Source organism: Carcharodon carcharias, chromosome 10, assembly GCF_017639515.1.
Source record: "Carcharodon carcharias isolate sCarCar2 chromosome 10, sCarCar2.pri, whole genome shotgun sequence".
Taxonomy (NCBI): Eukaryota; Metazoa; Chordata; class Chondrichthyes; order Lamniformes; family Lamnidae; genus Carcharodon; species Carcharodon carcharias.
Genome location: NC_054476.1, coordinates 83,954,645 through 83,970,646, shown reverse-complemented (window position 1 = coordinate 83,970,646; position 16,002 = coordinate 83,954,645). Strand labels below are relative to the sequence as shown.

General features: G+C 44.9%; 1 protein-coding gene across 1 annotated transcript in view; it reads left to right on the top strand.

Annotated features, from left to right (window-relative positions):
* Positions 1-16,002, top strand: part of LOC121283358 (tetraspanin-18-like) — a 378,351-nt gene that overhangs the window by 331,333 nt on the left and 31,016 nt on the right. The window contains exons 3-5 of the mRNA XM_041197844.1: positions 5,014-5,123; positions 13,251-13,445; positions 15,334-15,408. Coding sequence (XP_041053778.1) covers positions 5,055-5,123; positions 13,251-13,445; positions 15,334-15,408 — 339 coding nt within the window. The 5' untranslated portion in view covers positions 5,014-5,054. The remainder of the gene's footprint in view (positions 1-5,013; positions 5,124-13,250; positions 13,446-15,333; positions 15,409-16,002) is intronic.

Here is a 16,002-nt window from a genome sequence, read left to right as displayed (position 1 = left end):
GCCCTGGACTGAGACACCTGCCTTTATCTTGTGTAGAAAGGTTTCACATCTGAGTGGCATGAACACTGCTCATCAGAACAAGGAGCCATAGGCAGGGAGACATTTTTGGGAGTTTATTGATAACAGTGAACATTATGTACAAGTCATTAACACCTGTGCCCAGGCTGTACAACTAATTCTCCTTAACTTTCCTAACTCTGCTGCAACATCTTGTCGCTCACTGGATATCCACAGCGGGGGTGGAGGCAGCCTGCTGACCGTGATGCCCTGTCTGTGATGGCTTTGATGGGCGTCCTCTGGAGGGCTGAGACTTGGAGGGCTCCAGCCTGCTTTCGGGGTCCTGCTGTGTGGCAGTGACATCCTCCTCAGCCTGTGGGGCTGGAGATGCGGAAGTCACAGGAAGAAGGGAGTCAGATGGGCCAGACACTCCCAGAGTCACCTGGGTGGATGGCCCCAGGGGGTACATCTGCTGATCCTCCTCCTAATGAGTGCCAAGAGCCCCTGGCTGACTCCTTGAGGAGAAGGGGAAGCTGGAGTGAGATCGAGGTGCCTAGCATCCCCCTCGTGTTGACACTGCTGGAGGCCAACTATGGCATCAGTGATGCAGTTAAGCCTGCGCATCAGTGCAGGAGTGACGTCCTGCACCAAGGTCTCCATGGCGGCCGCCATCCTACCAATGTTGACATTGGTGCATTGACATGCCAGCGCTATCACCTCAGACTGAAGGCCGGCAGACTCCTCCATCATGCCTTGTAATCTGAGGAGTGCAGCGTACATTCCTTCCTGATGTTCCTGAGCTTGCCTTTGCAGCTTCAGCAACTGTGACATGACCAACTCCAGAGGCTCATCATCTGACTCGGACTCAGCAATGCTCTGGCCTCCAGCAGTACCCCGAGTGCCAGGGACCTGGGAAGTCCCTACCTCTGCCTGCTGTGGATCAGATAGTGCAATGTGCTCACCAGATTGTGATCCCAGGGCTACTCTAAAGCTAGGTCCCACCGAGGTGGGTGTCTCTGCGCGGGTGGAGGGTGTGTGTGAGCGCTGTGATGGGACTTCAGGGAGGGTGCCTTCAGATTCCTCTTCTGAGCTCCCTCAGGACTTGATTGGAGGCCCTGGGTCATGAGCTCTGTCGGCTGTTTGGCAGATATGCTGATATGGCAGAAAGCAAAGGGAGATAATTAGTGCATGGCAGTGGCCTGTAAAAGAGGACACATCACTCACAGTATGGTTATCTGATGGAAGTTGCACTGCTGGATGCTCACTTGGTAGAGCAGCACCGACCTCACTGTCAGCACAGGAATGGTCCAGATCCTCACCAGCCAGCTGTATGGCTCTGTTTTCAAAGTCCATAAGGACCTTGATTTCGGGCATTCCGCCATTGGTCTGCGACCTCTGCATCTTGTGTGCCAGCTTGTCCTGCATGGACAGAGATGGAGAAAGTGTAAGCAGGATGCCTGCCAGGCCAGATAATAAGTATGCCTGGCCTGTGTGGGTGGTGAGTGGTCCCAAGGACAGGATGAGGACAATGATGGTGTGTGTGAGAGAGTGAATGGTGATTTCCCTTGCACTGACAGTAAGTGAGGACTCTGTGGATGTGTGATGGGTTTGTGAGTGTGAGAGTTGAGATTGATGAGAAGAGTAATTTATACTGATGGAACAGAGGAGATCATTCACCCTCTTTTGGCACTAGGTGGCTGTCCTCTTTTGCAGGGCCTTGACTCTGACCACCTCTGCCACTGCCTCCCAAGTTGGATTGGTGATGTTGCTGCCCCTCCTGTGGCCAGAATGGGGGTAGAGCACATCACAACGAGCCTCCACTACATCCACAGGGTGCTGGAAAGATGTGTCATTGAACTTGGGGGCTACAGTCTTTTTGCCTTTCGGGACCATGTCTTCTTTGCAGCCGTCATGGGCTAGAAACACCGAGAGGTGCAAAGACGGCTGGAGTTTAAATATGGCACCCGTCGTGATGAAGTGGCGAGGTGATGGCTATTGGGTGAATGACAGCTTGCCCACCATGGAAACAATGTGTTTCCCGAGAATGCATAGTTAATGTCGCGTGAGAAGCCTCCATTGCAGCCGGCGGGTAAAACTTTGTTTTACCTGCCCGCTACCAGATTTACTGCAAATCTGGAACAATTCCGCTCACAGTCTACACAGCCTAGGGTGAACATTCCTGGGGGGCTGCTATTCACATTACCCCAGTCTCCTGTTGGGAAAGCCCAACTGCTGTTATCCATTGAAGTGACCACATGCTCCATGAATCTCTGTAGGGCATCAACATCACACGCCAGATCTCTACACAAATTGGTACTGAGCTCCTCCACGATGTCTGACTTACTCTAGTAACTCCCTAGCAGACAAACCAGTGCATTGGTGGTGCAAAGAAAGAATGCTATTTTTAAAGATAAGGTTTCTGATGCCCTGTTCCCGAGCTAGTCCCCCAGTGAGCTGATTTTTGGTCTGGCCTTTCCACCTTCCCCTACTCTGCTCACATGCTTGGTTGGACCTTACTAGCTCACTGTAAGTGCCATTTGGGGTGCTGATGTATGTGTTGCTGCTCAGGAGGGTGAGAATAAGTGACTGTACATATTCTGTAGTGTTGCCCTGTTCAGTGTAAAGGACTGCAAGACTCGAGAGCTCTGATGGACCAATGGAAGGGCAGAGACAAGGAGTAAGTACACAGTTACAAGGATAAGCAGCAGCAGATGAATGAGAGTGCGAAGCTTGTCAGCTTGTCATGCCGAGTGTGTGGCTGTGTGAGTGAGAGAGTTAAATACAAAAAAGGGAATAAGAGGCAATATACACACCTCCCTGCTGTGCTTTACCTCCTGCTCAGTTATCTCACATGTTGTATGTCCTTGCTCTATATAGATTATGTTAATGATGACCTCCTCCACTGGTGTCAGAGTTCGATGAGCTGCAGGACCTCCCCCTTTTAAGGTGCCTCCCTCCTGTTGTGTTTCTGCACCTCCTGCAAGAAATGGAATTACATAAAATTCACAGAATAGAAACTGGTCGGTGCCAATATTTGTGCTCCACATGAACATCCCACACCTCTCTTCATCTAATCCGATCCTTCTTTTCCTTTATATAAAATAAAAGCAAAAAACTGCGGATGCTGGAAATCCAAAACAAAAACGAAATTACCTGGAAAAACTCAGCAGGTCTGGCAGCATCTGCGGAGAGGAACACAGTTAACATTTTGAGTCCATATGACTCTTCAACAGAACTAAATAAAAATAGAAGAGAGGTGAAATATAAGCTGGTTTAAGTGGTGGGGGGGGGAGCGGGGTGGGACAGGTAGAGCTGGATAGAGGGCCAGTGATAGGTGGAGATAACCAAAAGATGTCACAGATAAAAGGACAAAGAGGTGTTGAAGGTGGTGATGTTATCTAAGGAATGTGCTAATTAAGGGTAGAAAGCAGGACAAGCAAGGTACAGATAGCCATAGTGGAGGTGGGGTGGGGTGAAGGAATCGAAAAAGACTAAAAGGTAGAGATAAAACAATGGATGGTAATGCATTTAAAAATAATAGAAATAGGTGGGAAAAGAAAAATCTATATAAATTATTGGAAATAAAGGGGGGATCGGAAAGGGGGTGGGGGTGGAGGAGAGAATTCATGACCTAAAATTGTTGAACTCAATATTCAGTCCGGAAGGCTGTAAAGTGCCTAGTCGGAAGTTGAGGTGCTGTTCCTCTAGTTTGTGTTGAGCTTCACTGGAACATTGCAGCAGGCCAAGGACTGACATGTGGGCATGAGAGCAGGGTGGAGTGTTGAAATGGCAAGCGACAGGGAGGTCTGGGTAATGCTTGCAGACAGACTGAAGGTGTTCTGCAAAGCGGTCACCCAGTCTGTGTTTGGTCTCTCCAATGTAGAGGAAACCACATTGGGAGAAACGAATGCAATAGACTAAATTGAGGGAAGTGCAAGTGAAATGCTGCTTCACTTGAAAGGAATGTTTGGGGCCTTGGACGGTGAGGAGAGGGGAAGTAAAGGGGCAGGTGTTGCACCTTCTGTGGATGCATGGGAAGGTGCCATGGCAGGGGGTTGAGGTGTAGGAGTTGATGGAGAAGTGGACCAGGGTGTCCCGGAGGGAACGATCCCTGCGGAATGCCTCCAGGAGGGGTGAAGAGAAGATGCGTTTTGTGGTGGCATCATGCTGGAGTTGGCGGAAATGGCGGAGGATGATCCTTTGAATGCAGAGGCTGGTGGAGTGATAAGTGAAGACAAGGAGGACCTTTCTCCATCTTGTGTTTATCTAGCTTCCCCTTCAAGGTATCAATGTCATTAACCTCAGTTATTCCCTGTGGTAGTCAGATCCCTATTAGTGGAATATGCCCTATGAACCATTGTTCAGGATGTAGGAAATGCCAAATTTGACAGCCAGCATGGAGAGGGGTGGCAGAGTGTGTAAATACTACCTGTAATTGTTCTCAGCACTCAGTTACTGTAATCTTACCAGGACTAACCAAGACTCACCTTCACCTCTCTCTGGCCCATTGCTGTCAAATTTGGCAGCTGGTTACCATTGGAGGGGAAAAGTGCCTCTTTCCTGCTGCTCACTCAATCTGTGGGCACCTCACCACTGGAAAGTCGGGGGGCACAGGCTGAGCTTGTCTTGTTTGTTGTTTCACAGTGTGGCCATTGCCATCCACCACTAGCTTAAAAGCACCACCCCTTTAAGGTGTTTGCAAGATGCCTTTAAGCAGCAGCTGTTTCACCGGATTTGCCGTCCTCCCAATGAGTGAATTGTCTGTTTCATTCCGGTTAGGACTGGCCAAAAAATGGCACTGGCTCTATGTTAATACCCTTGGGCTGGCATAATGCACATCTCACCTACCTCTGCTTTATCTGTGTAATAGTTGCAAATCATGCTAGGTGTTGTCTTGGAGTTAAGATGAAGTTGGTTTGGTGAGTTTAAAATGAAGACCAGTGACCGGGATCAAAAGCTGACCTTTGAAGGTGTTTCTTATGATTCATTGCTCTGTCTTGTTTTGTTTCCCAGCAGGTTTCAGAAGCTTATGCACAGTAATAAAACCGTGCCTGCCAATGACTGTTAAGATGGGCCGTTTTGAACGTGTCAAGTACCTGATGGTCGCTTTTAATATTCTGATTTGTGTAAGTGTACTTGAGAGAATGTCAGCACTATTGTAATATCTCAGAGAGATGTTTGAGATGGATATTTTGGAGGCAAAATTAAAACCTGGTTCTCCAGGTCTGTCCAGTTATCCAGCTTTGATTCGGATTCTATGAAAGGAATAGTTCTATTGAACTAAAATTGATAGTGTGTGAGGTGAGCTGAAAGCATAAACTATCTACTTCAGTTAATCAATTCAGAATACATTGGCTACACTCCATTCAGAGTGTCTGTTTGCTGATGGATCCACCATAGACTTGGGGCTGTGCTCTGTGCTAGTTCCAAACAATCAAATTAATAGGATCTTTGCAAAGCTTATACTTAGCTCTGGTCAGAGGCTCATGCCACATGTGATCCCATAAGCTTTACCCAGCCCCTCAGAAGTAATCTTAAGTAATCTTACTGTGATAATGTAAAATGGCTCGTGGCGAATAGCTGCTCATTTTGCATCTTTCACATTGAAACATTTGAAATAAAAATCAGAAGATGTGGAACAAGCTGCAATCACACTTTGCACAATGTCAAGATCTAGCCCTACATTAACAGCAAGAGATTTGGAGTGAACACATCCTGCGTGATTCATTAAGATCTACTTCTGGCAGGAATCAGGCTCCCTTCACAATGTCAACCTAATCGAGTTATTTCAGTTCAGCTTCACTCTGTGTCCTGCCTGACTCTTGTTCTGCTTGTTGCTTCCAAATGCCCTAAGACCATAAATTTGGCTTATTTGTTAATCCTGCAGAGTCCTTTTCACAAACATCTAGGGGAGGGTAGTGGGTTGAGATGTACTAGTGTCAAAGTCAGGAGAGCTGTCCCACAAATCAGTCAAACAAGCCTGACAGTCAAACTTACTCAATCATATCTGACAGCCAATGCTCCATCTCCCATCATTATCCTTGTGACCCACCAGAGGTGGGGGATATTCTGATATTCAGTCTGGGGGAATGGCCCTGGGGGTCCTCATCATTGACTCCAGACCCCATGAGACCTTATGCCTTTAGGTCAAACAGGAACAAGGAAACACATTGCTGTCCCAGAGCCAATGGATCTGCATTCTTCCACATTGAACTCACTCGGAGGAAGCACTGAGGATACATAATGTACTCCATCACCAAGAGTGGTTGCTAGTACCACTACTGACTGTACTAGCTGAGCCCTGAAAGGCATTGCTGCCAGACCAGGCTTATGGTAGGAAATGAGAGAACCAACACAAGGGAAAAATCTATCCACTGAACTACCTGTCGAAGATGCACCTGTCCATGACAGTATTGATAGGAGAGACCATTGCACAATCCTTGTGGAGACTCATTGCCACCTTCAAACTGGCAGCACCCTCCATCGTGTTGTGCAACACAACTACCATTCTAATGTAAAGATTAAATACCGTGTCAGCAGTTCAAAACTGAACTTGAGGTGCTGTCGGTCATCATCAGCAGCAGAATTATATTCAACCAAAGTCTGTAACTTCATGGTCCTGCAAACTCATCCAACCATTACCATGAAGCCAGCAGATCAACCTTAGTTCAAGCAGGAGTGCAGGAGAGCATTCCAGAAATATCACCAGGCATACCTGAAAATGAGGTGCCAAGCTGGTGAAGCTTCAAAACAGGGCTACATGCGAGCTAAACAGAAGGCACCATGTGATAGACAGAGCTAAGCGATTCCACAACCATTGGATCAGATCAAAGCTCTGCAATGCTACCACATCAACATCTTGGAAACCCATAAATGTGGGTAGCTGTTTAATGTTTTAACTGTCTGAGTGGCAGGTGCCAGAGCTTTCCCTGTGGTGGTATGGCAGCCTGATGTCACTCATACTTAACAAGTTCAAACTCTCCTCTCCCACTGGCAGGGTTAACACTGCAGGGTGCTGGGAGCTGATTGCAGCCCAGCTCTGGTGATGATGATTGTTTTATTGTGTTATAGGGCGGGGATAACAAAATCAGGGAAAGTTACAACATGGAAGGAAGTCAAAGCCCATTGTGTCCACACTGGCCAAAAACTAGTCATCCAGCCCCTAATCCCACTTTTCCATCCTTGACCTGTAGCCTTGTAGGTTTACAGCACTTCAAATGCCAATCCAAATACTTTTTAAATGTTATAAAGTTTCTGCCTTTACCACCCTTTCAGGAAATGAGTTCCAGGGCCTCACCACTCACTGTGTGAAAAACTTTCCGCTCAAATCCCCTCCTAAATATCCTACCTCTTACCCTAAATCCATTCCCACTGGTTATGGATCCCTCAACCAAAGGGAATGGAGCCTTCCTACCCACTCAGTCTAGTGGATAATCTTATCTACTTCAATTAGGCCTCCCCTCAGCCTCTTCTACGCAAAGAAAACAACCCCAGCCTATCCAATCTTTCATCATAACTAAAATTCTCCAGTCCAGGCGACATCCTTGTAACTCTCTTCTGTTCCCTTGAGTGCAATCACATCTTTTATACAGTGCAGTGACCAGCGATGCACACTGTACTCCTCATGTGGACTAACTAGTGTTTTATACAGTTCCAGAATAACCTCCCAGCTCTTGTATTCTATGCCACAGCTAATAAAGGCAAGTATCCTGTTCGCCTTCGTGACCACCTTATATACCTGTTCAGGAACCTTCAGGGATCTGTTTACACGCGCTCCAAGATCCTTCAGTTCCTCTACGCTTCTCAATATCCTTGCATTTATTGCATATTCCCTTGTCTTTCTAGCCTTCCCCATAGGCTTTATCTCACCTTCTCTGGACTGAACTCTATTTGCCATTGTTCCACTGACCTGACTAGTCCATTGATATCTTTCTGAAGTCTACAACCTTGTTTTACATTACCAATCGCACCAATTTTTATATAATCTGTAAACTTCTTAATCATACTTGCTACATTCAAGCCCAAGTTATTAATTTATACTAAAAAAAGCAAGGGACTCCTGATGAGCCCTCTGGAATCCCACTGGAAATAGCCTTTCAGTCACAAAAACAACCTTCAAGTATTCACCTTTGCTCTGTGCCTCTGAGCCAATTTTCAATCGAGCTAGCCACTGTGTCTTGGAACCCATGTGCTTTTACTTTTGAAATCAGCCTGCCAAATGGGACCTTATCAAATGCCTAATTAAAGTTCATATAAACTACATCAGATGCAGTATCGTTATTGACCCTCCTTTTATCTCCTCAAAAAATTCAATCATGTTAGTCAGACACAACCTTCCCTTAACAAATTTATGCTGGCTGTCTTTGATTTACCTGTGCCTCTCTGAATGAAGATTTATCCTGTCCTTCAGAATTTTCCCTGTAATCTTCCCACTGCAAGTTTAGGCTGACTGGTCTTATTTCATAGAGTCATAGAGGTCTACAGCACAGAAAAAGGCCCTTCAGCCCATTGAGTCTGCGCTGGTCAAACAAGTACCTAACTATTCTAATCCCATTTTCCAGCACTAGGCCCATATCCTTGTATGCCATAGCATTGCAAGTGCACATGCAAATATTTCTTAAACGTTATGAGGGTTTCTGCCTCTACTACCCTTTAAGGCAGTGGGTTCCAGACTCCCACCACCCTCAGTGAAAAAGTTCCTCACATCCCCTTTAAACCTCCAGATCCTTACCTTAAATCTATGCCCCCTGGTTATTGATCCCTTCACCAAGTGGAAAAATTCCTTCCTGTCTACCCTATCTGTGCCCCTCATAATTTAATACACCTCAATCATGTCCCCCCTCAATCTACTCTACTCCAGGGAAAATAACCCCAGTCTATCCAATCTCTCCTCATAACTCAAACTCTCCAGCCCAGGCAACATCCTGGTAAATCTCCTCTGCACTCTCTCTAGTGCAATCACATCCTTCCTATAATGCGGATTCCAGAACTGCATGCAATACTCTAGCTGTGGCCTAACTAGCGTTTTATACAGTTCCAGCATAACCTCCCTGCTCTTATATCCTATGCCCCAGCTAATAAAGGCAAGTATCCCATATGCCTTCTTAACCACCTTATCTACCTGTCCCGCTACCTTAAGTGACCAGTGGACATGTACACCAACGTCCCTCTGATCCTTGGTACTTCCCAGGGTCCTACCATTCAATGTGTATCACCATGCCTAGTTTGTCCTGCCCATGTGCATCACCTTACGCTTATCAGGATTAAATTCTATTTGCCACTGATCAGCCCATCTGAGCAGCCCATCTATATCCTCCTGTAATCTAAGGTTATCCACCTCATTATTTACCACCCCACCAATTTTCGTGTCATCCATGAACTTACTGATCAACCCTCCTACATTCAGGTCTAAATCGTTTATATATACCACAAACAGCAAGGGACCCAATGCCGATCCCTGTGGAACCCCACTGGACACAGGCGTCCAGTCACAAAAACACCCCTCGAACATCAACCTCTGCTTCCTGCCACTCAGCCAATTCTGGATCCAATTTGCCAAATTGCCTTGGATCCCATGGGCTCTTAGCTTAGTTATCAGTCTCCCATGTAGGACCTTATCAAAAGCCTTGCTGAAGCCCAAGTAGGCTACATCAAATGCATTGCCCTCATCTACACAGCTGGTCACCTCTTCGAAAAATTCAATCAAATTGGTCAGACATGACCTCCCCTTAACAAAACCATGCTGACTGTCCTTGATTAATCCCTGCCTCTCCAAGTGTAGATTAATTCTGTCCCTCCGAATTGCTTCCAATAGTTTCCTCACTACTGAGGTTAGATGACTGGCCTGTAGTTCCCTGGTTTATCCCTTTCTCCCTTCTTGAATAATGGTGCCACATTGGCTGTCCTCCAATCCTCTGGCACCTCTCCTGTGACCAGAGAGGTATTGAAAATTATTGCCAGTGCCCCTGCTATCTCCTCCCTTGCCTCACGCAACAGCCTGGGCTACATTTCATCAGGGTCTGGAGATTTATCTACTTTTAAGCCTGTAGACACTTAGAACCTCCTCCGTTTCTATGCTAATTTCTTTAATTATATCACCGTCCTTCTGCCTGATATCCATTCACATGTCGTCCCTCTCACTTATGAACACTGACACAAAGTATTCATTTAGAACCCTACCTACGTCTTCAGGCTCCACACACAAATTATAACGACAGTCCTTAATGGGCCCTACTCTTTCCCTAGGTATTCTCTTACTCTTAATATACCTGTAAAATAACTTTGGTCTGTCTTTGGTTTGATTCCATCTATTCCCTTCTCTCTTTTTAAACAATGATATAATTTTCACTATCCCCCAGTTCCCTGGTGCTATGCCTGTAGCCAGAGAGGTTTGGAAAATGATGACCAGAGCCTCTGCTATTTCTTCGCTTGATTCCTTTAACAGTCTAGTATACTTTTCATCCAGCACTGAGGATTTATCCCCTTCCAAAGATGCTCAATCCCTTAATACTTCCTCTCTTACTGTGTTAGTTTCATCTTATATTTCAAACTCCTCCTCCCTGTTTGTGTTATTTGAATTGTCCATCTCTTTTGCGAAAACTGATGTAAAATATTCATGAAGGTCCATACCAATGTCCCCACCTCCACATACAGCTTACCCTTATGTCCCCTTGTAGATCCTACTCGTTCTTTAGTTATGCTCCTGCTCTTAAAGTATATATTAAAAATCTTTGGGTTTTTCTTGATTTTAATGGCCAATTTTTTTTCACATCCTCTCTTTGCTATCCTAATTTCCTTTTTCATTTCACCCTGACACTTTTTATACTCCTCTAGATTTTCTGCAGTACTGAGCCCTCAGTAGGTGTCAGAAGTGTTGCTTTTTGTCTTTACCCTTTCCTTTAATCCCCTTGACATTCAGGGGGCTCAGGATCTGTTACTACCGCCCTTTATCTTAAAGGAAAAATACTTGCTCTAAATCCCCATTATCTCTTCCTTGAAAACCTCCCTACTGACCTGACATTGAATAGAAACAATGTGCAGGGGTACAGGGAAAAGGCAGGGCAATGGCACTAAGTCATATAACTCATTTGGAGAACCGGTGCTGACACAATGAGCCGAATGGCCTCCGTCTGTGCCGTTAAAATTCTATGATTCTGTGATTTACCTTCAAGTAGCTGTGACCAGTCGACTTTAGCTAAATCACATCTCAGCTTAGTAAAATTAGCTTTTCCCCAAATGAGAACTAGCAGCTAATATAAAAGGGAATCCCAAGGTCTTCTATAAGCATGTAAATAATAAAAGGGTGGTAAAAGGAAGGGTTGGGTCAATTAGGGATAAAAGAGGAGACTTGCATGTGGAGGCAGGAGATATAGCAGAGGTATTAAACGAGTACTTTGCATCTGTCTTTACAAAGATAAAAGATTCTACCCAGGCCGAGGCGAGAGAGGAGGTAACTGGTATACTTGAGGACTTCATAATTGAGAAGGAGGAGGTTTTAGAAAGGCTATCTTTATTTAAAATTGATAAGGTACCCAGGACCGGATTAGATGCATCCGAGGATACTGAGGGAGGTGAGAGTGGAAATTTCAGAGGCACTGGTGATAATTATCCAGTCTTCCTTAGACACAGGGGTGGTGCCAGAGGACTGGAGAATTGCGAATGTTACACCCTTGTTCAAAAATGACAATGCTGGCAACGACAGACCATTCAGCTTGACTTCAGTGGTAGGGAAACTTTTGGAAACTATAGTTCGGGACAAAATCAAGTGTCACTTCGACAAGTGCAGGATAATTAAGGAAAGCCAGAATGGATTCATTAAGGGCAAGTCATGTTTAACTAACTTGCTGGAGTTTTTTGAGGGGTAACGGAGAAGGTTGATAAGGGCAATGCTGTTGATGTAGTGTATATGGATTTCCAAAAGGCATTTGATACAGTGCCATACAATAGACTTGTGAGCAAAATTCTAGCTCGTGGAGTAAAAGGGAAAATAGGCACTTGGATAAGAAATTGGCAGAGTGACAGGAAACAGAGGGTACTGATAAATGGTTGTTTTTCAGATTGGAGGAAGGTCTGTACTGGAGATCCCCAGGGGTCAGTGTTGGGACCCTTGTTCTTCTTGATATATATTAATGACGTAGACTGTGGTGTGCAGGGCATGATTTCAAAATTTGCGGACAATAGGAAGATTGGAAGCATTGTCAACTGTGATGAGGATAGTCTTGAAATTCAGAAGGATTGGCCAGACAAATGGCAGATGAAGTTCAGTGTGGAGAAGTGTGAGGTGATTCATTTTGGCAGGAGGAATATAGTGAGACAGTAGAAAGTAAAGGGAGAAACTCTAGAGCAGGTGCAGGAACAAAGGGACCTCGTTCTATACTTACATAAGTCATTGGAGATGGCAAGGCATGTTGAGAGAGCAGTTAATAAAGCATATAGCATCCTAGGTTTTATTAATAGAGGCACTGAGCACAAGAATAAGGAGGTCATGTTAAACTTGTGTAAGACACTAGTTAGGCCTCATCTGCGTCCAGTTCTGGGCACCATACTTGAGGAAGGATGTGAAGGTATTGGAGAGAGTAGAGAGGAGATTCACAAGAATGATTCCTGGGATAAAGAACTGTTGCTATGAGGATAGATTGGAGAGATTGGGACTCTTTTCCTTAGAGAAAAGAAGGCTGAGAGGAGACTTGATAGAAGTATTCAAGATCCTGAGGGGTATGGACAGGGTAAATAGTGAAAAACTGCTCCCACTCAAGAGAACATAAAGAACTAGAGGGCACAGATTCAAAACAATGGGCAAAAGGAGTAGAAGTGAAGTGAGGAAAAAATATTTTACCCAGAGGGTGGTTGGAGTCTGGAACTAACTTCTATAAAGGGTGGTGGAGGCAGGTTCGATCGAGGTATTCAAAAAGGAATCGGATTGCTATCTGAAATGAAGGAATGTGCAGAGTTATGGGAGTAAGGCAGGGGAGTGGTATTAGGTAGAATGCTCTTTCAGTGAGCCAGTACAGACTTGATAGACTGAATGGCTTCCTTCTGCGCTGTAAAGATTCTGAGATTCTGTGATTCCTAGTCTTTCTTTGCCCTTTTCCATAACTAACCTAAACCTAATTGAATTAAGATCACTTCCACCACAGTGCTCCCCTCTTCTGCCTGCCTATCCTCATTCGCTAAAAATAAGTCCAGAATCGTGTCCTCTCTTAAAGGATGATGTGTTACAGGATGGGGATGATGTTTGTTTTATTGTGTTACAGCTCAGTGGATGCCTCCTGCTAGGAATTGCATTCTTGCTATCGTTTCACCCAACTGAAATCAGACATGTTGTGTCACTGAGTACTGTGATCTTCGCTGGAACAATTTATGCTATTGTTTTGTCTGCTGTGCTGCTTATACTTGGCACACTGGGAAGCATTGCAGCCTTCCGGGAGAGTAGGAGTTTGTTGATGCTTGTAAGTCTAAATCATTTTCTTTGATTTCTATTTTCTTACATTTCATAAAATGCACTGTCTTTACACCTGTTTGAATTAAGCATGGTGACATACTGCACTGATATCAATGTGTCAGAACATGGATTTGCCTTGATGAGTACTGCTGCTGTAGAATTTCTGAACTCAGTCCCGGCATCCCAGTGGGATGCTCTCCTGTTATTGGAGATCAGGTGGTTTTATATAAAGTCCTGCTGAGGAAGAAGAGGCACAAATTAAAACTCAAGGCAAATGTTATTTTCATAACCAATCATTCTTCTTCTTCAAATCTATCAGCCTCAGGGGCATGCATAGTCTAGTCTGGCTGCCTGGCTGAGTAATTGGCAGTGGCCAATGCATCGACTAGGGAAATAGGATTCATATTGTTTAGCCATAGAGCATTTGCAGCACTTTTGGAGCAGTTTAAAGGAGAAGAGGAGATTGAGTTGTGGGAACGAAAGGGCAGAACAGGGTACTTTTAGAGCGGATACTTTTATGCCTCCATTTTATTTAGAATGCAACTTCTTAACCTATGTAGGGGGAGGAATTATAGTGAAGGCAGTTTCTGCTGCTACTTTAGACAGCTAGTGATCCCAAAGCTATGTCCTTGGGAGGGGCTGGTTAAAGAACTGTTTTCAGGCAGGTTCCCTTCCCAATGAATTATCAACATGTGGACTGGTACCTTACTGCTCACAAGGGCGTTATTCAAAACTGAATATTTAAAAGCATAAAAGGCAACTGATGGACAGCAAGCAGTGATGTAATCTTGACAGGCATAGCCTCCTCTGGGCCCAGAGGGGACAGCAGTCCCAGGGGAATAGCCCCCATATGCACTTTCCAAGCTCCTCGGCAATAGGGTAGGTTAAGCCAAGAAAGCATCCAACCCAGAGTGTGACATAAAGAGAATCTGCCAAGCAGCTAAACCAAACTCTCCTGTTCTGCTAAGATAAAAGCAAAAAACTGTGGATGCTGAAAATCTAAAACAAAAACAAAAATAGCTGAAAAAACTCAGCAGGTCTGACAGCATCTGCGGAGAGGAACACAGTTAACGTTTCGAGTCCGTATGACTCTTCATCAGAACTAAGGAAAAATAGAAAAGAGGTGAAATATAAGCTGGTTTAGGGAGGGGTGCATTATTTTTAAATTTATTTCCATCCATTGTTTTATCTCTACCTTTTAGCCTATTTCGATCCCCCCACCCCACCCCTACTAGAGCTACCTGTACCTTGCTTGTCCTGCTTTCTACCCTGAATGTCACCATTAGCACATTTCTTAGCTAATATCACCACCATCAACACCTCTTTGTCCTTTTGTCTGTGACATCTTTTGGCAATCTCCACCTAACACTGGCCCTCTATCCAGTTCTACCTGTCCCACCCCCACCTTAAACCAGCTTGTATTTCACCTCTTCTATTTTTCCTTAGTTCTGTTAAAGAGTCATGCGGACTCAAAACGTTACTGTATTCCTTTCTGCAAATGCTGTCAGACTTGCTGAGTTTTTCCAGCTATTTTTGTTTTTGTTCTCCTGTTCTGCCAGCTCTTCATGAAGATCACCAGCACTCCCATCTCCCACCCTTTGAATTTCCAGTCTCTTCTTTGTGATGAAGTTCTGATTTAGTGAGTCTGTCTCTGACCTGTGGAGATCTGCTCCGGTGGCTCTCTCACCGTCTGTTTTATGGATTGGGTGTATATCAGGATAGTTCCATTAATTTGCAGCCAGGCGGGCTAGCCTGGAAGGCAGCCAAATGCCATCTACGGATTATTTCCAATACAGTCAGGATAATAACTTGTTGTGGAGATGTGGATTTATTATTTCTTTCTGTGTTTCCATGTTTATAGTGCCTGAAATGAGGGTGGTCTTTTCTTGTTTCAGTTCTTCATGCTAATTCTGGTGGTCTTCATGGTGGAGCTTGCTGCAGGAATTGGTGCTTTTCTCTTCAGATTTCAAGTAAGTGCCCATTAGAACTAATGCTTGGATCTCAGAAGCACAGAAGCTGTACAGTCCCTCGAACCTGCTTCACTATTAAATACAATCACCTGAACCTGAACTCCACTTTCCCAATGATCTCCCTATCCTTTGATTTCCTTGAAGTCCAAAAATCTATTGAACTCAGCCTTGAACCTACTCAATGGCTAAGCATCTATCCACTGGGGCAGAGAATTCTAAAGATTCACCTCAGTACTAAATGGAGGACCCTTTATCCTGAGTCTGTGCCCCAGGTTCTATGCCCTTCATCGAGCATTGAGGGATGTGCCTTCAGCTCCCTAGATCCTAAACTCAGGAATTCCATTCCTAAACCTCTCTACCTCGCTTCCCTCCTTTAACACATAAATAAAAATGACCTCTTTGACCAAGCTTTAATTCTTCTGCCAACAAATGTGGCTCAGTGTCAAATTTTGTTTGGTAACTCTGCTGTGCGGCCAGTTCACTCAGTTGGCTGGATGGCCAACATTTGGTATAGAATAAAGTCAACTGCGTCAGTTCGATTCCTGTTCCAGCTGAGGTAGACTTGGGACTTGCCACCTTGTCCTGCCCCTGAGA